Source organism: Myotis yumanensis, unplaced genomic scaffold (assembly GCF_028538775.1).
Source record: "Myotis yumanensis isolate MYYU_CA2020_CCGP unplaced genomic scaffold, mMyoYum1.0.hap1 SCAF_7, whole genome shotgun sequence".
In the NCBI taxonomy this organism is placed as follows: Eukaryota; Metazoa; Chordata; class Mammalia; order Chiroptera; family Vespertilionidae; genus Myotis; species Myotis yumanensis.
In genome coordinates this window covers 51,497,623-51,519,943 of record NW_027223758.1, presented here as the reverse complement: position 1 = coordinate 51,519,943, position 22,321 = coordinate 51,497,623, and the positions used below count along the sequence as shown (strand labels likewise).

At 47.7% G+C, this 22,321-nt stretch overlaps 1 protein-coding gene across 2 annotated transcripts in view; it reads right to left on the bottom strand.

The window, feature by feature from the left end:
• Positions 1-20,814, bottom strand: part of CNDP1 (carnosine dipeptidase 1) — a 31,113-nt gene extending 10,299 nt beyond the window's left edge. The window contains exons 1-6 of one of the 2 annotated variants that reach the window (XM_070420469.1): positions 20,649-20,814; positions 10,030-10,155; positions 7,253-7,402; positions 6,376-6,538; positions 5,605-5,693; positions 476-676 (exon numbers count right to left, since the gene is read on the bottom strand). In XM_070420469.1, coding sequence (XP_070276570.1) covers positions 476-676; positions 5,605-5,693; positions 6,376-6,538; positions 7,253-7,402; positions 10,030-10,155; positions 20,649-20,672 — 753 coding nt within the window. In that variant the 5' untranslated portion in view covers positions 20,673-20,814. Of the gene's footprint in view, positions 1-475; positions 677-5,604; positions 5,694-6,375; positions 6,539-7,252; positions 7,403-10,029; positions 10,156-13,743; positions 13,845-20,648 lie in introns of those variants that run through there. The other variant, XM_070420470.1, reaches the window with a different exon arrangement.
• Between the last annotated feature and the right edge of the window lie 1,507 nt (positions 20,815-22,321).

Sequence of the window (22,321 nt, the reverse complement as noted above, 5' to 3'; positions counted from 1 at the left end):
TTAGAGGTAAGGATGCCAAGACTTGGAGGGTAAGGGGCCTACAAAGGCTGTATGAGCCAGACTAGGATACAGGCCTCGCAATACCAGTGCCCCTGGTCTTCCATCCCAGACCTGGCAGGCAGGCCCCATGGATTAGGTACTGTTGCCCTCCCAGGAGCCCCAGCACCTGATCAGTAGGCTCTTACCCTCCCTCTCCTCCCCCCTGCTGCACCTGCCTCCAAATTCCACTTTCCACAGCTGCAGTCCCTAAATCTCTTGGCTTGTGAGTCACAAGCCCTCTGAATCCTGTCTGTAGAAAGGTGCACAATTCACAGGCTCACAGTGGGAGCTTCATGAACCCCACACCCTGTCCCAGAACTTCCCAGAGGCAGGCAAGCATCCTGGGAGAACTCTGTGCTCTCACACAGCTGTGTCTCTGTCCCTCCCAGACCCCAGCGTGGCTTCCTCCCAGCAGGCCACCAGGGTTTGCAGATACCTCCACTGTGAAGTAGCTGTTCCCTCGAGTTCCGTAAATGAGTGCTGGCCTCCTCTGGCTCAGCCACAGGTTATCGGAAATCACAATGTAGTCCACGCTGGAAAAGAACCTGTCCTTCTCTCTCTTGACAAGTTCCTCCAGGGCCACAGAACCGGCTTCTTCCATCCCTTCAATGATGACCTTGATGTTCACGGGGAGATCCTGAGTGAACAAGTCAAAAGTTGGACAAACCAATCTGTCAAAAACCGCACAGTCACCCACTCACCTTGTAAGACCCAGGGACAGTGTGTATTTAACATAAGTACAGTAATTATCACATGTGTTCAATATGTGAATTATTCACATTCCCAACATCTCTGTCACAGCAACGAAGTTTTAACTAAGGTTGTGGAGGAGAGTTCAAGGTAATGCCCAGTGTACACATTCCAGAGTGATGTTGACAAAGGATCTGGGGAAGGAATTCCTAAAAGCAGCAACATCCACACCACAGAGCTCTGCGGGGCTGCCCCAGACAGAGGCGCTTTCTTCCTTCTTCCCAAAAGGAATTTTTTAAGAAAGGTTACACCATTACAAATCTCCTTTCTGAACTCATAACTCTGAGCCTGATAAATGAGAACTCTTTTCTTTGAAAGGCTGGCTAATATTTAAGCCCTAGGATAATTCTTATTTCGAGTATCTGTTATTTTTCAACTATGAGTTCAATCTGCCTTTTAACTTATTCAAAGGCTTTGATCATGCAGCAGAATGGAACATGAGTTTTTTCCAGTTAATATTAGGGCTCGGAATCACTCCTTTAAAATTTTTACAATGTGCCCTTCCCCCATTTGGTTTTGATCTTATTGTATCTCTATAATTTATAACTTCCTATCTCTGAGAGCCACATGAAGAGGAGAGGTCAAAGTCTCTTCCCGGAGCAGAAGACACATGTAGGAGACTCTAAAAGTGATTATATGCAGACAAACGGCAGCACATACATACTAATTAGCTCTAATGAGCAGGACCGACTGGCCAAAGATGAACAAAGGCAGGATGAGCAGAGGATTATGTATTAGAAAATGTGACCTTTGGCCATTCTGTTGGTTAATGTGGGGATAATGATTTGTTCAAATGTATCATGTGTGTACATTTCTGTGTGTCTTAGGAAGTCAAGCTACAGTTCTGAAATCTTAATATTCAAAAGCTCTTTATTAACACATGACTGAGAAGTAGTTGGAAAGCCTAAGATTTTCTGGCAAAAATAAAATCCAAGCCAATGGCTACTAAGTGTTAGAGGCTGGGGCTTTGGTCTCTGCTCTGTCCCTTGCCACCCAAGGGACCTGCATAAGATATTCCACCTCCAGGCAGCTCACTTGTCTCCCTGTGCGGTATGGGCACGAACAGCCGATCTGGCTCTGGGTGAGACGGTCCAGTGAGGTGACACACGGTTAGTGATCTGCACACGATACAGGAAAAAGGGGATGAGAGGGCGGAGGGCAGGAGGGCACCAGGAAAGAAACCAGCACTCATAAGGCCCAGCACTCATAGGCACTGGAGTCCCTTGACTGTTACTTTGTTTAGTTGTCTCAATGCCCCGAGGAAGAAGTGATCATTCCTACCTCACAGATGAGGAAAAAAGAGGCTTAAAGAGAATTAACTGGCTTATGTGCTGTTTGTAATTATGTAAGCTTCAGAGTTGAAATTTAAAATCAAAGCAGATTTTGGCCTTTATATAGGAATTTTCATATAAATATTGCTTCCCTCCTCTTAAGAAAGAAGTGGGGGTCGAGGGGGGACAAAGGAGAGGAGGGAAGGAGAAAGGAAGGAGACAGAAGAAGAAAGTCCAGGGAGATAATTCTAGGCAGAGAGGAAGAGAGGGGAGAAACCAAGGCCACATTAAACTTTCAGGCTGACCAATGTGAGTGTCAAGAATCACAAGGCAATGTTTCAGTGGTCGAAGGACCTACCAGGAACCTATTCTGACTCAAACTCTCTTTCTTAGTGAGATACAGCAGCTGAGTCCAGAGCAGTCACATGCCCTCTCCCCTTCTGCTTATGTCTGGGAGAAAAGAAACTCACAAAAGAGAAGCCCAGAAAAAAAACTCTCGACTGAGACCAAGATGGCGGCATAGGTAAACACCGGAGATTGCTGCCGCAAACAACCACTTCAAAAATACAACTAAAAGACGGAACGGACATCACCCAGAACCACAGGAAGGCTGGCTGAGGAGAGACTCTTCAACTAGAAGGAAAGAGAACAGCATACCAAGGCTCAGAGGAGGCGCAGTGTGAAAAATACAAAGGTGCGGAGGTGTGCACGCAAAGCGGGCTGGTGGCTGAGGGCGCGGTTGTCGTTTTCAATCAGGAGGGAGTCTCAGACTCTGAGCTCCAGATCCGGGCGAGTCTCTAGGGACTCAGACTCAAATGGGAGAAGCGGGATTGTCTGGCATCAGTTGGAACGTGAGGGCAGCTTTCTCTCCGAGGTTTGCAGTGGTTGCTGGGGTTCTGAGAAGCAGAGCCTCTGGGAACGGGAATGAAAGCAGCCATAACCGCTCCCTCCACCCACCCTGTTGATCCCGTGTGACCCGCCCCGCCCAAGCCCTGCGTAGAGCCATTTGCCGGATAGCCTCAGGCAAAGGCTAGATTAGCACCTCTCCAGAGGACAGAAGTTTTCCCACTGCAGATACAGGTGATTCTCACAGCCAGTCGGCCTGGGGGTCAAATCCCTCTAGTATTAACTACAACAATCAAGGCTTAACTAGAACAAGACTGCGCACAAAGACCACAAGGGGGTGCACCAAGAAAGCATAAAAAATGCAGAGACAAAAAAACATGACAGAAATGGAGGATATAGAGCTAAAAAACGCACTTTTGAGGGCTTGCAATAATGTGCTAGAAGCTGCCAATAAACTTGATGAGAGCCTCACGAAATCTAATGAGACCCTCGATGCTGTGATAAAGAACCAACTAGAAATTAAGCATACACTGACTGAAATAAAGAATATTATACAGACACCCAATAGCAGACCAGAGGAGCGCAAGAATCAAGTCAAAGATTTGAAATGCGAAGAAGCAAAAAACACCCAACCGGAAAAGCAAAATGAAAAAAGAATCCGAAAATATGAAGATAGTGTAAGGAGTCTCTGGGACAGCTTCAAGCGTACAAACATCAGAATTATAGGGGTGCCAGAAGATGAGAGACAGCAAGATATTGAAAACCTATTTGAAGAAATAATGGCAGAAAACTTCCCCCACCTGGTGAAAGAAATGGACTTACAGGTCCAAGAAGCACAGAGAACCCCAAACAAAAGGAATCCAAAGAGGACCACACCAAGACACATCATCATTAAAATGCCAAGAGCAAAAGACAAAGAGAGAATCTTAAAAGCAGCAAGAGAAAGAGACTCAATTACCTACAAGGGAATACCCATACGACTGTAAGCTGATTTCTCAACAGAAACTTTGCAGGCCAGAAGGGAGTGGCAAGAAATATTCAAAATGATGAATACCAAGAACCTACAACCAAGATTACTTTATCCAGCAAAGCTATCATTCAGAATTGAAGGTCAGATAAAGAGCTTCACAGATAAGGAAAAGCTAAAGGAGTTCATCACCACCAAACCAGTATTATACGAAATGCTGAAAGGTATCCTTTAAGAAGAGGAAGAAGAAAAAGGTAAAGATACAAATTATGAACAACAAACATGCATCTATCAACAAGTGAATCTAAGAATCAAGTGAATAAATAATCTGATGTACAGAATGAACTGGTGATTATAATGAATCAGGGACATAGAAAGGGAATGGACTGACTATTCTTGGGGGGGGAAGGGGAGCGGGAGATGCGGGAAGAGACTGGACAAAAATCGTGCATCTATGGATGAGGACAGTGGGTGGGGAGTGAGGGTGGAGGGTGGGGCGGGAACTGGGAGGAGGGGAGTTATGGGGGGAGGAAAAGAGGAACAAATGTAATCTGAACAATAAAGATTTAATTTAAAAAAAAAAAAGAGAGAGAAGCCCAATGATATCTCCTCCAGGGGAAGGATTTGGGAGCAAGGGGATCTAAGATCTAAGCCTTGGGCCTGGACTGGGACGGCGCCCGGGCCTGAGCACTGCTTCCCTGCTTCCTCCTAAAAGAGGCTAGATGGAGGCCAGCATGCAGGAACCCTGACCTTGGAGCGCCTTCTTCAATTTCCAGTGAACAGAGGTGCTTGATTCAGGGAAGTCATGCGAAGGAGAAGGTGGCTGGCTATGTATCCTTAAGGTTAGCCCCATAAAGTCCTCGGAGGGAGCCAAGGGCCAACACCCTCATTTTTACAGGACAGGATCTGAGGCCCAGAGAGGCCAGGTCTCCTGCCCAGGGCCACACAGATCGACTCCTGTGTTTGGAGCCTAAGTGCATTCATCAGAAGAAGGGAGGGTAGTGTGAGATAAGACCACCCTTGTGAGAACATCAGGTGGGACAGTAAAAGACTCAAACCTGGGCCACCAACATATCCTCTGATGGCCCTAGAGAGGGAGCCCCCTACCTTTCCAGTACCTGTCTGGCACACCTATGAAAACTACATTTCACAAGAATGGAGAGGCCTAAAGATTCGAATAGGATGTCACATACCAGGGATCTCTATCTTGATCATTGATAAAATAGCTGATGTGTTGTTTTAAAGTGTATGTTTGTCTCTATTAATAAAATCAAACTTTGTGATCAGAAGGAGGAGGAGATAAAAAATACAAGTTAAAGTAAGATAAAGGTGAAAAAGGCAAGTCCCAGTGAGAGTAACTTAGCCACAGGCTCATTATACTTTTTGTTATGTGTTTGTTTGTTTTTTTCCATTTGGTCAGCAGCACAGGCTCAAGGTACCATGTTTGCCCCAGACCAGCTGGGCAGCTTTGAGCAAGTTCCCTGACCGTCCCAAGCTCCACTCTCCTCATCTATAAAATGGGTGTGATATCAGAGTACAACCCTATGAAGACTGTTGGGAAGAGGAAAGGACAAAATTCAGGTGAAAGCTTGCAACACAGTGAGGGACTCAAAGCATACTGCCTGTGCCATTATCATCATCATCATCGTCATCGTCATTGTCACTGTCACTATCACCGTCATTGTCAGTCATCATCATCGCGCTCCCTCCCCAACACCACTGGCTACCTACTTCCTCCAGGGCTCGGAATGCGCTCATAGCATTAATCCACGCCAAAACAGGACCTTTGTTGTCTGTTGCTCCTCGTCCGTAAAGTTTTCCTTGAAAAATGGGGGAAGAATTTTCAGAAAAGCATGGGTACCTCTGCCAAGTTGAGTGAGTTAAAAACAAACGTTGTTTTATGGGTAATTGCTTGAACAGGGCTTTCTGCTTCCAAGAACAAATCTTGCACTGAAATCGCAAAGTGTGATTTCTTATGTATAGACAGTATGGCCACTAGCTAGACAGAAATGTAAGCTCACTTGAAATATACTGATCCATTATGAGGTATTTTATCCAAATTCATGGAAAAGGGCCTGAGGATTTGTTACAGACGGTCATGTAATACAGCCTCTCATTCTGAGATTTTACAACTAGCAAAAGAATGAAAAAGGGTATCTGTAGCTCCATTAACCTTTCTTCTTCTTTTCTTTAAAAAGAAATTATAGTTGGTAATTTTAAAAAGAAAACGTTTGGCCAAGACAACTGTTTTCCTCACAGCCCAAGGACTCCAGCCTGGGGCACTCATTCACCCATGGGCACAAAGGTTCGAAGTTTCTTTCCCAAATGAAAGAAAATTGGCCACATTGGACCAACTTGTAGACCATGAGAGTGGCATTTAGTTCATTCTTAACAACAGATTAGACCTGGAGCCAGGGATGGGAGGCCCATCCTAAATCCTTAACCCTGTGAGCATCCCTTATCCACAGCGGCACCAGCTCTGTGCACCAGCACGTCACTAACCATCCACTTCCATCAGCGTGTAAGGGTCTGTGAGCCACCCATCAGCCTGTGTGGCCGGCTGCACGTCCAGGTGGCCGTAGAAGCACACGGTGGGTTTCCCTGGCTCATTCCCCAGCTCAGCCAGGATGACAGGAGGTATCGGGAGAGTCTGGCCATCAGGCAGCTGCAGGAGGACAATGGATAGCAGTTTTAAATAAATGCTGTTTAGTTTTTCCCGACAAATTCAAAGACATGATGTTAGGAGTCCTGCTTCTACCCCTGGGTCCTGGCAGAGCCCATACAATTTTCTGATCACCCTTTATCCAGCTCTAACATGGTACCACAAGACACTTTTAATGAAAACATGAAGCGTAATTAAAGCAAAGCACTTCCTCAGATATACATTGATAAACAGGAAACTTAGTTGAGCATGCTCTTCAATAGGAACTCAGACTCAACTACCTTGAATTGGGTGTCGGAAACAAACCTTTGGGAGACTTTCAATGCTAAGCCAGGCAGCACTGGGCGCTAAGATTTAAGATCGCCATTTGTGACCGAGGGGAAGTAACGGGCAGTGATTCTGATGAGAGGCTGGAGCCTCAGAAAGATGCCTCAGAGCTTGGGGAAGTTTGCAGCTTGCGTGCAGGGTGTGAACAGCATGGGGGCCTTTCCAGAATGAGTCACCTTCATTCACCTCCTTGTGTTCCCTCCCACCCCCACCCAAGTCCTGACATGATGAGAAATCAACATGGCAACCTCGTTTGGGACGGGGAGGAATTCTTTATCTTTACTGGGTTACTATGGGTGTTTGTATTGAGGATCTTGCCACCACCACAGGAGGGCGTGGCCAATGCACAGGGAAGTGGCAGCTCATGGGGGAGGGAGGGACCTCCAGCACCTGCTGAGAGCCCAAGTCCTCGAGGTCCACGCTGGCCCCCAGGCGCCGGAGCTCCTCTGCAGCCAGGGCCATCATCCTGAAGAGTTCTTGTCGGAGGCGGGGCACAGGTTGAATGGAGTCACTCTCAATGGCCACCCACTCCTTCAGCCTCTGTGAGGACAGGCCACAGGGTGATTAGCATGACACAGCACAGGAGGCACAGAATCACAAATGTCCTTCATTTGACCTTGATATTCAAAAGTCACTGGCCAAGCTGAAGATGTAATCAGGAACATAGAAGCCTGAGCTGGCTGGGTCAGAAGAATGGGACAGGGCCGGTGGGTGGAAGGCTGTTCTCCCAAACACCAGGCCTGTGCCCCTGTGGGTTCACCAGGGTTGCGAAGAAGGGCAGATCCTGACCCACTCTTTCTGTTTTTAGCACTGAGAGGCTGGCCAGCCGTGCCCCCGCCAGGACTGGCTTCTCACAATCCCCTGAAGGCCTCTGGACCTCACAGAGCACCCAACTTGATCCCCTGGCGTTTCAGTAGGCCGCAGGGCTCCTTGGCACCATCCTTAGCACTTAGGTTTTGTGGTCAGCCCTGCCTGTTCCTCCAGGACCCTCAGGGCGGCAGGCAGCCTTAGCTCCTAACCCTGATCTGCCCATCAGAGTTGGACTTGGAGAATACTCCGTACACTTCCTCAGCCTCAGCTTTCTCGTCTCAGGTTACGGTGACTATGAGGTTGCGATACAATGGGAAATACATATTTTTGTCTTTATCTCACCTGTTGGCCAGAGCTTCTGAAACTTTCACAACTTCCTAAGCAATGGAGGTGCCAGGGTCATCTTCAGTTCTAATATTTACTCTCGGCCTCAGGTTCCTAACACAGAGCTCCTAACTCCCTTGGAATTTCCTGGGCGAGAGCAGCATATTTTGTCGTAATGGGGCGACTATGGGTGGCTCCCAGTGGGTAGGGGTCACCAGAAAGTCTGAGCTGTGATGAGAGGTCTCGAACTTTCAGCCCCAGCCCCCCACGTCTGGAGGGAAGGGGGCTGGACACCGAGTTAATACTCATCATGCCATGTGATGAGGCCTCCCTAACATCCTGACTGCTCGTGGTGGGAAAACCCACTCACCTGGGCGCAGAAGTGAACGAAGTAGCGGAAGAAAACATGCTTTCCCTTCAGGGAGGACTCAGGGAGAGATGGTGCCTGAAGACTTAGCTCAATTTCGGCCCCAGGGGTGCTCAGGGAAGGCCAGCCAGCACGGAGTTACAATAATAATCAGGTGCATCTCAGTGTTGGCACATGAGGGGCTTATCCTGGGACAGCAGTCTCACCAGACACCACTCGTGTCTTAGTGACTAACCCTGAACTCCCCAGTTTATTCCAGTTGGGTCTTATCCTGGCTGTAGCACCCCAATCCACACAGCCCCCCCACACACACACACGCACTAATTCCGACCTACATGGGAACCCCCACTTGGGTTTTGAAAATGCAGTGGGCCCTAACTGGTTTGGCTCAGTGGATAGAGCGTCGACCTGCGGACTCAAGGGTCCCAGGTTCGATTTCAGTCAAGGGCATGTACCTTGGTTGTGGGCACATCCCCAGTAGGGGGTGTGCAGGAGGCAGCTGGTCGATGTTTCTCTCTCATTGATGTTTCTAACTCTCTATCCCTCTCCCTTCCTCTCTGAAAGAAAAGAATAAAATATTTTTTTTTAAAAAAAGAAAGAAAATGCAGTGGGCAGCAGAGTAAGTTAATACTCCCATGTGAGGCAGGTCCATGAAGGTCAGGCTTAGGAAAGCGGCCTGGACTTTCGGCATTGTGCTTTAGCACCAAACACAGAGGTTTCACATCTAGGCGCCAATAAGGGTCCTAACATTGACTGGTCGATCAAATAACCACACACTGAACACGTGTGCGGAGATGACATGGAGACGCAGGGAGCAGAGTTGGCGAAAGCTCAGGGAGTTGGGGCCGCGGTGGAGGCCTGGCCTGAGCGGGACAGAGAAGTGAGGAAGGAGAGGGACTTGCAGGGAAGACTGAGTCCAGCCCTTTCCTGCTTCCCTCCCAGGCCTCCTTCCCATCTCCCGCCCCCATGTGATGAGATAGGAAGAAAGCAGAGGGTTGCCAAGGAGAAGAAGCTAAGTGTGTATCACATGGACTACAAAACAACAGCTCTGACACTGAACTTGGCAGAACTCTGGACTGATACCTGCTGAGGCTGGGAGGTGTTACTCTGGGCTGGTGTCCTTGGGAGGTGAGTTTCAGCCAGGAGAGGGCCTCAGCGAGGGGACCATGGCCACCTGAGGATGGTTCCCAGTAAACGTGAGCTCAACATTTGCCAGGACTCCAAGACAGCCCCCTAGAGCAGTGGTTCTCAACCTTCCTAATGCCCTGACCCTTTAATACAGTTCCTCACGTTGTGGTGACCCCCAACCATAAAATTATTTTCGTTGCTACTTCATAACTGTAATTTTGCTACTCTTATGAATCGTAATGTAAATATCTGATATGCTATATGTGTTTTCCGATGGTCGCGACCCACAGGTTGAGAACTGCTGCCCTAGAGCAAGTGTGCTGGAAAGGAACAGACACCCCTTTCCAGAGGAATGGTTGGGAGAGATCTCTTCCCTCAATCTAACAAATAGTCACGATTTTAATTCAATGAAGAATCACAGGCATTTTAAATGGAATTAAGTTGTCAGGCAAAAATCCCCACATCTCCCAGCAAACCACCATTCACCCAGACACCAAAAGGGATCTCATGCAAGTGTCCCGCCTGTAGTTTCTCCAACCTGCACAAATTCATCCTGATGGAGATCCATGTACTGGAAGACCTTCTCGACCAGCCCGGCATGGGGTGAGGATGGAGAGGACATGCCTCCCAAAAGCAGCAGCAGAAGAGCAAGGAGAGCTGACGCCTGTGGGCAGGCACAGGGGAGGAAGCAAAATAAGTACCAGGGTTTGGACTTTCGACCTTGCAAACACTTCAAGAAGTCTGTTCTCCGATACAGCTGCGTGCAGTCACTCAGGCTAAAATAACACCAAGTAGTAGAACAGGAAATCTATGTTGTGCTCCGTTTCCCCAAACGCTTCCTTTTCAGCGCTAAAGGATTGTGATCAGACAGAAAGCAAGCTGACAAGCTTGTCTGGAAGCAGCCTTCCTCAGTCTGTTCCTGTGATCGTCTTTCCCGTTGGTTGACTTCCCCTTACGTCAAACCACACACATATGGTGTGAAGGGCAATGTTTCTAAGGGAGAGAAGTGTGACGTAATTTTTAAAATAATAAAATTTGTATGTGTGATTAGCCACTCTATTAGAAAGAATATTTTGTAAGGACTGCCTAGAATCCTGGGCAGCGTGAGGGGTTTCCTCCATCAGCTCCTGAGGCTAGAGCACTTTAAAAGGAAACATAAAAGCACAGTGTGATAAGTAACATGGAAGAACTAAAGATAATTTAGACGCTGTTGGCCACATTCCCCGCCTGGGGCCCCCTGGTCCACGGCTCGCTCCCCTTTCCTCCCACCTCTCTGGCCTCTGCTTCCCTCCCTGATGGCCCCTTTCCTCCTCTGGCCCATAAATGTGAGACTTGTCCATGACCCCAATCTTTGCCCTCCGCTTCCCCCTCCTCCCCACACCCTCTTCCTACTCATCCCTCCACCCTGTGGTAGCTCCAAGCTGGGTGCAGAGCAGAAAACCAGAGGGCAGGACTTCCAGGCTCAGAACTAACTCATCATCTTCTTCCAAACCAACTCTTCCTTGTGGATTTTTGCACATTTTGAAGCTAGACTTTATTTTTTAGAGCCACTTTAGGTTTAGGCAGCTTCCTTTCTAGGCCTCCAGCCCTGGGCACCAACAGAGCCAAGGTGAAGATGTGTGTCTAGAGCCAGGGGTCCTCAAACTTTTTAAACAGGGGACCAGTTCACTGTCCCTCAGACCGTTGGAGGGCCGGACTATAGTTTAAAAAAAAAACGATGAACAAATTTCTATGCACACTGCACATATCTTATTTTGAAGTAAAAAAACAAAATGGGAACAAATATAATATTTGTATTTGCATGTGGCCTGCGGGCCATAGTTTGAGGACCCCTGGACTCTAGACTATAAAGAATTATACAGTCAATAATATAAAACAAATTTGAATAGACAGTTCTCCAAAGAAAATCTACAAATGATCAACTAAGTACATGAAAAGAGGGTCAACACCATTAGTCATCAGGAAAATGCAAATCAAGTAATGAGACACCACTTCATACATGCTCCCCTACTCCTATGGTTAAAATAAAAAAGTCAGGTAACAACAAGTGTTGCCAAGGATGTGGAGAAATTGGAACCCTCATATACTGCTGGTGGGAATGCAAGATGGTGCAAATGCTTTGGAAAACAGTCTGGCAGTCCTCAAATGATTAAATATATGACCTAGCAGTTCCTCTTAGATATGTGTTTAAGGAAGATGAGAAAATGTGTCCACACAAAAACTCAACAGGGATGTTTACAGAAGCATTATTCATAATGGCTGCAACCCAAGTGTTCATCAGTGGATGAATGGATGAACAAAATGTGGTGTATACATAAGATGGAATATTACTCAGCCATGAAAAGAAATGAATCACTGATACATGCTACAACATGCATGAACCCTGAAAACATTATGTTGAGTAAAAGAACCCAGACATAAAAGACTACATATGGTATCAGTCTATTTATATGAAATGTCCAAAATAGTTAAATCTGGAGAGACAGAAGTAGATTGGTGGTGGCCTAGGGCTGGCAGAGTTGAGGGGAGTGACTGATGATAATGAGTAGGGGGATTCTTTGTGGGATGATGGAAGTCCTAAAGTTCATTTTGGCAACGTTTGTGCAAGTCTGAATATACTAAAGACCATTGAATTGCACAATTTAAATTGGTAAATTGTAAGTTCCGTGAATTACATTGCAATATGGTCATTATAAAAATAATAACCATAAATATGAACACTTGTTCAAAAGTATAAATATAGTATTGAATATGAAAAATGTCTTGAAAGGAAGCTAAGAAGTGGGTAAATTCCAGGTAAAAGTGAACCCTGCTCATTCATAAGCGGGTTAAGAATTTAGTCCAAAAGATGGCGCCAATGAGCCGCCCCTGAGCATCCTTGGCCTCATTCTGATCTGAATGAGGCTGGATCCAGCTAAGCTCTAGGGGTTAGGGTTAGGGGCTGCAAAAAAATCAGAAGGAAAGGACTCTTGAGGACGGACAGCAGCAGAAAAGAAGCTCTGGATGCCTGGGAAAGGCTCTTTGAAATGGCGTAAGCTATTTTTTGTAGGCAATCCATATAAATTAATATGTGAGCTGCTACTTTTATTTTTCATGCATTCAATTTCCACTAAAAAAATGATTTGGTGCTTCTCTCCAATGAAAACTAAAATGGGGCAATTTGAAGAAAAGGAAGCCACAAGAAAAGAAGAAAAACAGCAATTTTAAGGAGAAAGAATGGTTCGTATTTCAGCGGGAGCTTCCCCCACCCCCACCCCAATAGGAAGGGCACAGGCAGGGCCCAGCTTCCTGAAGGATTGTCCCTGGTGGTGGGTCCTCACACAGGGTCTGCAGGACTGCACTTCCCCACAGTGCCCGCAGAGTGGACTGAGCACCTGTGTCCCTTTGCCGCAGAGATGGGCTGTGGACGCTGATCCTGCCTGTAAGATCCTGGGTGGGTCCCCACATTGCAGACAAACTCACTTCTCCAGTCTCCCACACCCCTTTCTCTTTCTGTTTCTTTTCTTGGGTTACAGTCACACGTGACTTAGAATTACTGGTAATTGAAGAGTTATTCCTGGCAGAGGTGCTGGAGGACAGGAAGGTGAAGGGGGCAGGGAGAGCTGGAGGCAGGTCTTAGTGTTATCTTGGCAGAGAAGGTAACCCAGCCCAGCTAGAGAAGCCCACCTTCGGGACTCTCACAGAGGAACCCGCCCCACCCCTTCCTCCAATAAGATTCTGTTAATTCCAACTCATTGCTCTTAGATTTGTAACAAAAGCCCTAAGTGCCCCTACACTAAGCCTTATTTTTAAATACTATAACTTTTAAGACTTTCTGAAGGCTTGTCCACATCCTCTGTGGTGGACCCACCCCCACCCCGTCCTTCTCCCAGTCAATTCAGCTTCAAACCCAAAGCCTCTCCTCCTCTCCTAGCTCTCACCAACAACCAGGACAGCTAGATGGTCTGTGTGCTTAGCTGACGGTGGCCTCGACATCGTCACGGGCTGCCTGAGCCAATGACACTTAGGACACTTCTATCTCCTGCCCCGAAAACAACAGGCATCCGAGAGGAGGCTGGGTGGGGTGTGCTGTCGATAAAGCCCCTCCCGCACCACTTGCTGCTGAGCAGAATAAAGAATCCAAATGAAAGCCTCCCCTCACTGAGCCTGGGCTAGGCCTGTTCCCTGTTCCTCCTGTACACTGTAGCCAAACCCTTTTCCGCCTGTGAGAAACTTTGTGCTGGGTCAACTTGGATGCCAAGACCCCACTTACCAAGTCACCTAGAGTCCCATGGGATTGCTTTACGAAGGTGCTCTGCCCGGGACTGAGCTGATGGGTTTGTTATAATGCAGGAAACATGCCTTATTGGTTTATCTCACCATGCAGGGATTAAAAATAAAAGCCGAACCTCCCCTCCTCCCAACAGCCTTTCTGGATTCTGTTAATTCCCCCGCAGAGCTGGGCTGAGCCAAGCATTCCAGAGCAGATGAACTCTGGCAGCCAGTCTTGAAGAGGGAGCGGTCAAGGCGTGGCTTTTGGAGGGCAGCCTGGACAGTTTCCAGCAAGAAAATTCCCCAGAAAGTCCCAAGTGCTAGGAGTTTCTCCACCATCCATCCTCTAGTCAGGGTCTGACCGGCAGTCTGACCCAAAAGAAGAGCTTAGCTCAGGCTCACTCCTAAACCCAAGGTGAAGCCCACCCCCCAGGTGCAGATGGCTGGAGACAGACATCAGCGCATAAAGAGGTGCAGGAGGAGCCCCGCACAGTCCTGGGTGCAGGTAGGGCTCGGAATCAAGCTCAGCTCGCACTGACCGCTGGCTTGGTATCCCCTGGCCTGGAGCTTCAGGCTGGACACAGGCACAGAGCACTGCCCTGTGCAGCAGGAGGACAGAGGTCATGCATGCACAGCATCCGGCCCTTCAAGGACCCTGCTTGGATGGTGCGCCATCCTAGGGGCAGCCAGCTGGTCTGAGGACCATGCCCCTGACTGCAAAGGTGCAGGCCAGTAGAAAGCAGCAATGTCAGCATGTGTCACCTAGAAAGGACTCTTGAGAATCTTTTGCTTCCCTCCAGACTGGCCAGTGATCTGGGCTTCCCCAGACTCTGCCCTGGCTCTGCACCACCTCCGGAGCCTACTGTCATCTGCAAACATGACAATCCTAACCCAAAAAGAATAAGTGATGCACAGGCGGTGTGGCTCAATGATTGAGTGTCAACCTATGAACCAGGAGGTCATGGTTAGATTCCTGGTCAGGGCCCATGCCTGGGTTGTGGGCTCTATTCCCAGTGAGGGCCATGCAGATGGCAGCTGATCAATGATTCTCTCTCATCATTGATGTTTCTATTTCTCTCTCCCTATCCCTTCTTCTTTGAAATCAATAAAAATATGTTTTTAAAAAAGAGTTGAAGTATGGTAGCAATCATCTCAGGTAGAAACTATAGTTTAACTCTAACCCTGTTGTTTGGCTTAACAATAGAAAAGTTATTTTGATTTTCTGGATTGTATAAATCATCCCATTCGATTGAATGACTATCCCATTGATTGTGATCTTACTGGTTTTAGAAAGCACATTTTTCCTTCACCTGGGAAGGACAGCACAGTTATCCCAAGGTCAGAGGGCTCTAGACCCAAAACTGTAATTTAGATAACATGCCTAAGTTTAACCCAGGTTACCCAAGGGCTCTAAATAATGTGTTTATAACATGCTGTTTCTGCTTCGGTAAATTGCTTTTTGCAAACTAGGTTCCTCATTCCAGACCCGAGGGCTCTAGATAATGTATTTCTGTCAATTCAGTGACCCTGAGACCCAAAACTATAATTAACATGCTGCTTCTGCTTCTGTAAACTGCTTTTTTGCAAACCAATTTCCTCATTCCAAACCTTGAGATGTAATCAATACCTTTGTGATTTTTTGCCTATATAACCCTGGAGCTGCAACCATCTGGTTACTATGAGATTTGGGAAAGCAAAATGGCCCCTCATAGTCCCGGATTGCAATAAATATGACTCTTTAATTCGACTTCTTGAGGCGTCCTTCTGTGATTTGCGGGATACATTACAACAGAGTCTCTTTAAAAAAACAACAACACCTAACCATCCTTTAAAAAAAAAAAAAAGTGACATGGCCAGAGGTGCCTGTTGCTTCTCCCACAGGCAGGTCTCTAACTGCGGTGAAGTCACATAGAGAGGTGTCACCACTGAGCTGAACCCTGAGCTCCTCCAAGGCCTGCGTTGTCTTTGGCTCTGAGCCTGGGACAGGGCACACCCTTCCCTTTTGAGGGGTGAGAGGTGTGAACCCCAAACTATAGATGGGGTGCAGACCCTGGAGTCAAGACCCAGGGCCAGCTCAAGGTCTTCTAACCGTGCTTGGGCCACAGACACTGCCTTTGCTTCCTTCTTTTAAATCTCATTTGTGTAATTTGGGTGTAAAAGTGTTAGCAGGATAAACCTAAGATGCCTGCAGGGGTGGCTGAGTGATCTTGGGGACAACAGGTAAAATCAGGTGGCAAAACAACAGAGAGGCCATGGAGAGTGGGGGGAGGGGCAAGGCAACGGGAACTGAGCGGCAGAGGACCTGGAGACATGGGACAGAGGAGGGGTGGCAGAGAGAGGACAGTCAGAGGGGAATTGGTGGGCAGAGTTGTGCGGGCTGGTCCAGCTCCCTCCCACCTTCTGGTGGTGGCCGGTGGTCCTTGGTGCTCCGTGGCCCGGAGCTGCATTGCTGAGGTCTGTGCCCCGGTTCACCCGGCCTACTCCTATGTGTGTCCCTGTGTCCTCTCTTCTTCTTAGAAGGTCACCACCAGTTTCTGGATTATGGAGTACTCCAATCCAGTACAACCTCATTTTAACTAATTGCATCTGCAAAGACCCTGCTTGCAAGTCAGCTCAGGTTCCGAGGCTCCACGTGGACATGTATTTTGGGGGCATCATTCCCCCAGCCCAACCTGCTCTTTATTTCCTTGTCGTTACTAATATTCTATTACTTAATTTTCTCTGCCTCACTCACTTGAACTTAAGCTGGATCATGGCTAGGCCATGTTCTCCATATTCCCACGTCCTGAGAGTTGCCTTCTCAGTGGTCGGCAAACTGCGGCTCGCGAGCCACATGCGGCTCTTTGGCCCCTTGAGTGTGGCCACGAAGTTTCAATCGCACTGTAATTGCACGCCCGCACATGGTATTTTGTGGAAGAGCCACACTCAAGGGGCCACAGTTTGCTGACCACTGTCCTAGACTAAAACCTTAATTGGTGTTTGCCAAGTGCAGAGTCTTGGAGGAGACACCAGGAGTAGCTAATGTTCACCAGTGAAACGCCTTCTATTTCAACATAGTGCAGAAAATGCAAAATGTGTTGACAAACAAAACTATCTAAGCTGTAAACACGAATAAGGGGGGGAAAAAAAACCCAAAATTTAACTGAGTCAGATGATTCTTCCTCCTAGCAGTCTCAGGAGGCTCCAGCTTCCTGACAATACCACTGGGGCTTTGTTCATTGTCCTGCCTGCCCGGAGTCCTTGCTTCTCTCCACCACCCAGAGCCTCCCAGACCCCAAGTCCTTCATCAGCAAAGCCCAGCAGCCTCTCTGCACCCCCTTCCCCAATCCCACACATTCCCTGGCTAGCTGTTCACTACCCTCTTCCCTATTTTCTTATTCCTTGATGCTCTCCGCTTCGTCACAATGGGTCTGACTGATATACTCAGTGTTCAGCACCCATTTTCATTTGTGTTTGTTTATTCTGTGAAATTCTTAGTCATTCTCTCTTCTGATGTCACTTCTCCATCATTTCACTTTTTTTCTTTTGTAGACCTCCTACTACAGTTGGAATCTTTTGATCTATCATGTATCCTTCCATTCCCTGATCTTTTCTGTCCATTTTTTCTCTGCTTTCTGGCTAAATTCCTCAGTCATGTTTTCCAGCTGATTCATTCTCTTTTTGATTGTGGCTGGTCTAGAATGCACATGAACTACTGGGTTTCTCAATAACGATTTTTCATTTTCAGGATTTCTAATTGGTTGTGTTCCATGTCCACCTATTCTCCACTCACATCTGCCTGCCTCTTCTCTATGGTTTTAGTCCTTCATTTATCCCGTGAAGGTTGTAAACATATTTCATTCACATCCATTTAAACATGTTCTACTGTTTGCATTTCAGTGGCAGTAAACTCACTTCCCAATTAACATTGTGAGCTTTCTTATTGCTAGTCTGATATTATTAGACTAACGTATACTTTTACTAGTAACTTGCAGGCTCCGCCTGAACACCAGTTGTATTCTCTGCAGCTCGGTCATTATTTCTGTGGAGAAATGCTGTGGGCACCCAGCTGTCACCCGCAGGGAGACCCAGCCAGTCCTGGTTCCGGCAGTGGTGCCGGCTCCGCTGCCCTCTGTGCTGGGTCCCTGTGACCCTGTGGCAGCCTCATTTCTAGATGCTTCTGCCCCGCCCCCATCTCACTCACCATTGAATGTTTTTGTTTTGCTTTTGTCCAGTAGAGATACTTATTACATTTTTGAGTCTATGTCTTTTTAATTAGACATTTAAAGTATGTGTACTTGTGCTGATGGAAGTGGATGGGAGGTTTAAGAGTGAACTTCTGAGCGTTGATCTGAAGTCCCTGCAGTGACCTCCCTTCTGGGAGGCAAAGTCCCCAGCTGGGCCGGAGCCAGCTGCAGTGTACAAGCTCGGGTGTGTGTGTGTGTGTCCACACACTTTCCCAAAATGAGGGGAAGCAGGATTGCTTAAAGAGGAGAAAATCTCCCTTAAAAGTGTGTGTGTCCTGCCAGTATACCTTAGCAGGCATAGAGGCCCAGGTCCCAGAAATCCTCAGGCTCCAGGACCAGGACATAGGACTGATGGATAACTGCGGCCCAGCAGGGTGAGCTCAGGGTCTGGACCCAGGTGTGAGGCGGGCAGGGGTGCTGGGTGCCGGCAGCGCACCTGCAGGGCAGTGTGTGCTGTGAGGGAACAGGATGCCCCGGGCAAACTGAAGGCTGATACCTATTAGAACAGGGCTCCTGGCCATACAGCGTTCCCCCTTCCCACAATCTTCAGAAGCTCCAGCTCTGCTCATCCCTCCCTTCTCTTCTCCTTTTTCAAATCCCTAATCCCTCTGGGTGTTCTGGATCCCACTCTTTGGGGGTCCATGGGGACAGTCCCCCAGCTTCCTGTGCTGCTGCTGGGAGCTGCATGTGCTCCCTGTCAGTGCCATGCCTCCCAAAAGGCACCTCTGTCCCAACCAAAGAGCTTCTGAATGGGGCGGATTGTAATTGCCTGAAAGAGCGATTGAGAGGGTGGACACTGAGGCATTGTGGGCCAGCAGGGAGAGGTGCTTGGGGACAGAGGTGCTGGCATTCTGGTGTGTAGGGGTGACCTATATCCTGTGCACAGGACTAAGGCAGGAGTAGAGTAGGTTTGTCCTTAAGGTCCTGCTCCAGCATTTCCCTGACCTGCCTCCAAATAAAGATACCCCACTTACAGTCTGGGTACCCAGACAGGGTCAGAGGACTGAGGCCGGACACATACCATCTCGTGTCTACCGGTGACGTCTCCAGGAGCCCCCTCCCTGAACCAGTCAGTCACCCAAACAATGATTATGTTTCATAAAATATGTCTGCTTAAAATTAGTTTCAAAATATTTTTGTAACTTGAAACCTTCAAATTATACTCAGTTAAGTTAAATGATGGATATTTGATAAATATTCAGATCATTTCTAGATAAGATAAAATACTGAAACATTAATTTCTAAACGTAAGTTTATCTACTTTTGGCTTCTCATTACAGAGACTGAATGTGTTCTTTGGCCATATTGAAAACTCTAGTGCACCACTATTGGATCTCAGCCCTCTCACTGTCTGTGAGGTGGTGTGCTCTGCCTGTAAACTAGACTAGGTCCTGGAGTCTTTGAGCTTCCTCCAATGTCTGGCTACAACTCTCCACACTAATGTTACCAATCTTCTCTTGCCCCTTTTCCTGAAGCCCACTGAAGCTGGGCAACTGGATATAAACTCCAGAGGTGTCACTGCAATGGGTCACGGAGGGACAACAGTACACGGTGGCCCTCAGCAGTCACATTTGGTGCCTGCTCCTGTGAGGGCCACTCTGGACGTTCACTGGTCCACCCATGACATCCCAGAGTCATTGAACCCACAAACCAGGAAATTCATCAAAATCATCCTCACACCATTGTCTAAAGATGCTTCAAGCCCAACACCTAGAAATATTTGTTTTAAATTGATGGATTTGTTGTTCTACTCATTTATGCTGTTCTATTCATTTGTTGTTCTATTCATTGGTTGATTCTTGTATGTGCCCTGACCAGGACCAAACCAACAACCTTGGTGTATCGGGATGACATTCTAACCAACTGAAATCTTGACCGACTGTCCTCTAGACTAAAAAATGGAGTCTGAGGTTTGTTCTAATCATTAATGTTTATTTTTGCTTCCCTGGGAATGCTTCTTATTAAATGAAGCACAGGGAGATTAGTGGTCGCTCAGGGCTGGGGGCAGGGATGAAGAGCTAAGGGCACAGGGTTCTTTTCTGAGATGAAAATACCCTAAAATCAACCATGGTGATGGTTGCACACATCTGTGAATGGGGTAAAAGTGATGCAATCATACACTTAAAATGCAGATTCCTAGGCCCCACCCCAAACTAATGTTTGGGATTGGGGTGGGGGAGCAGAGTTCAGGGTTTAGTAAGAAAGGCACCAATTGTACCTGCATGCATACTATTCTCTCACCTTTTGTATTCAGCAGCTAGGGGTTCTGCCACAGTTTTACTAATAATATTGCTTTCTGTGTGAAGAAAAACGGAGCACAGACAAGTGTGCTATGGAAGGTCCCAGTGCACCAGAGAATCTGCCTGGGCCTCGAGTCCACACTAGCTGCCACCATCCACCTAGCATGACTGTGTCCCAGCACTAGGAAACCACTTGAAAAGAATGCCACGTGTTTATAAGAACAGGTAGCCACCCAGAGCGCACCGTAAACCACCTCTACACGGCTCCTTTCCCAGAAGAGACAGTGGCACCTGAGAGGACTTCTAAGCAGCAGCAGCTCATGGACCTCATGCAGCACCTGCTCTGTTTGCCTGGCTCCTGCGTGTTACCCCCACTCTTTGGGCAAATACACGTCCAGCACTCTGGTCCCTGCTCTCCGAACACCTGAGGGCTCACTCACCATTCTTCCCAGTTTGGGGTCCATTGGGCAGGATTTCTGAAGCCTCTCGCAGTTCTCTTGGACCTCAATGAAGAGCGGAAGAGGAAACCTCACCAAGGCCCTCAGCAGTCACATTATATACCGCGTTGCAAATGCTTGTCTGTGCTCCACCATCTGCCTCAAAGAAAGACAAGGCTGGGATAGTGGGCCATTCACATTGGAAAACAAAGATGCTTCAGAGGCGATCAGCCAATTTGGGGGAGGAGAAACAATGAGTCTCTTATGCACAGGCATGCAATGAGGTAGTGGCCTGGAAGTCATCTGATGTTACCGAAGGCCATCGGGGCCACTCAGGCTGTGCATCACAACCCAGAAGCATCACTGTGCATGTGTGTAGGTGTCACCCTAAGAGTGAGTGGGTGCATGGGCCCAGGCCAGCACAGCTGAGATAGAGGTGATGTGAATGATCACTGCTACCTTGAGCAGTTGGCAGAGCCCTGCTAGCAGCTAGGTTGGGGTTACTGGCCATGTGTTGGGTTGCTCAGGTTGCCACAAGTGGGGCAGAAACCCTCTGTCTCACATTCTGGAGGCCAAAAGTCCAAAACCAGGGTGACCTCAGGGCCTATTCCTCTGAGGGCAGTGAGGGAGAGCCAGTCCCTGACCTCCTTCCTGGCTTCTTCAAATACATCCCTGATTCCTGCCTTCATTTCACATGGCATCTCCCTCTGAGCATATCTCTGTGCAAAACTCCCCCTTTCACAAGAACACCAGGCATCCTGGAGTTGGGCCCAGGCTACTCAGAATGGCTTCATTATGACTACACCTGCAAAGATCTATTTCCAAATCATCAATCTGAGGTGGTGGGAGACAGAACGTCAACATACAAATTTGGGGGGATATAATTCAACCCCAACAGGCTGTGAACTTCCAAATCCCCTAGCCTTTTATGATTTAACCAAGGAAGCAAGACATTTCCACAAGAACTAAAGGTTCACTCCCAGGATGGTCTAAGGGGGTAAAAGTCCTTTGCTGCCACAAGCAGTAACACAGGAAGGTTGAGATGGCAAAGGCCCCTATGGACTGGGATCCCTCATGACCAATTCCCCGGAGAGCTGGCACAGTCGGACAAAAAGGCAAAAAGATGACAGTTAATTGGCTACAGCTGCCTGGAAGCTCTAGTCTATTTGACTGGCTGCCAAATGCCTGTGGATATGTGCACCTTCTGAGACCAGAGACCAAAGACAAGATCAAAACCAAGCTCTTAAAACAGAACAAGACAAATGGCATAGACAAAGAAAACCAGACCATTCTAGGGGGAACAGGACCAGCAGAAAACAAGAGTATTCAAACCTTTACCAGAACCATGTTTGCTCAAGAAACTACTTTCACAAATTTTCTCCTGCTAATCCTAATTTAGAAAGAGGGGAAGAAAAGATTCTTACCCCTCTCGCTCCACGGACCCCACTTTCGGGGATTCTGGGGGTGCTGACACAGGAAGAACTCTTACTCACCATGTGCTGACCTATGTCAGATGCCCAGGGTCTCATCTGACAGTCCCAAAGTGACAGAAAAATTAATTTTCCTTTTACCCTTCTAAGTTCTTTGGGCTGGACTAAATGAGCATATTTATTAGGTATGTCTGATGTCTCCTAAGAATGAGACCTGAGGATAAATCAGGCAGTTCAGGCTGGTGT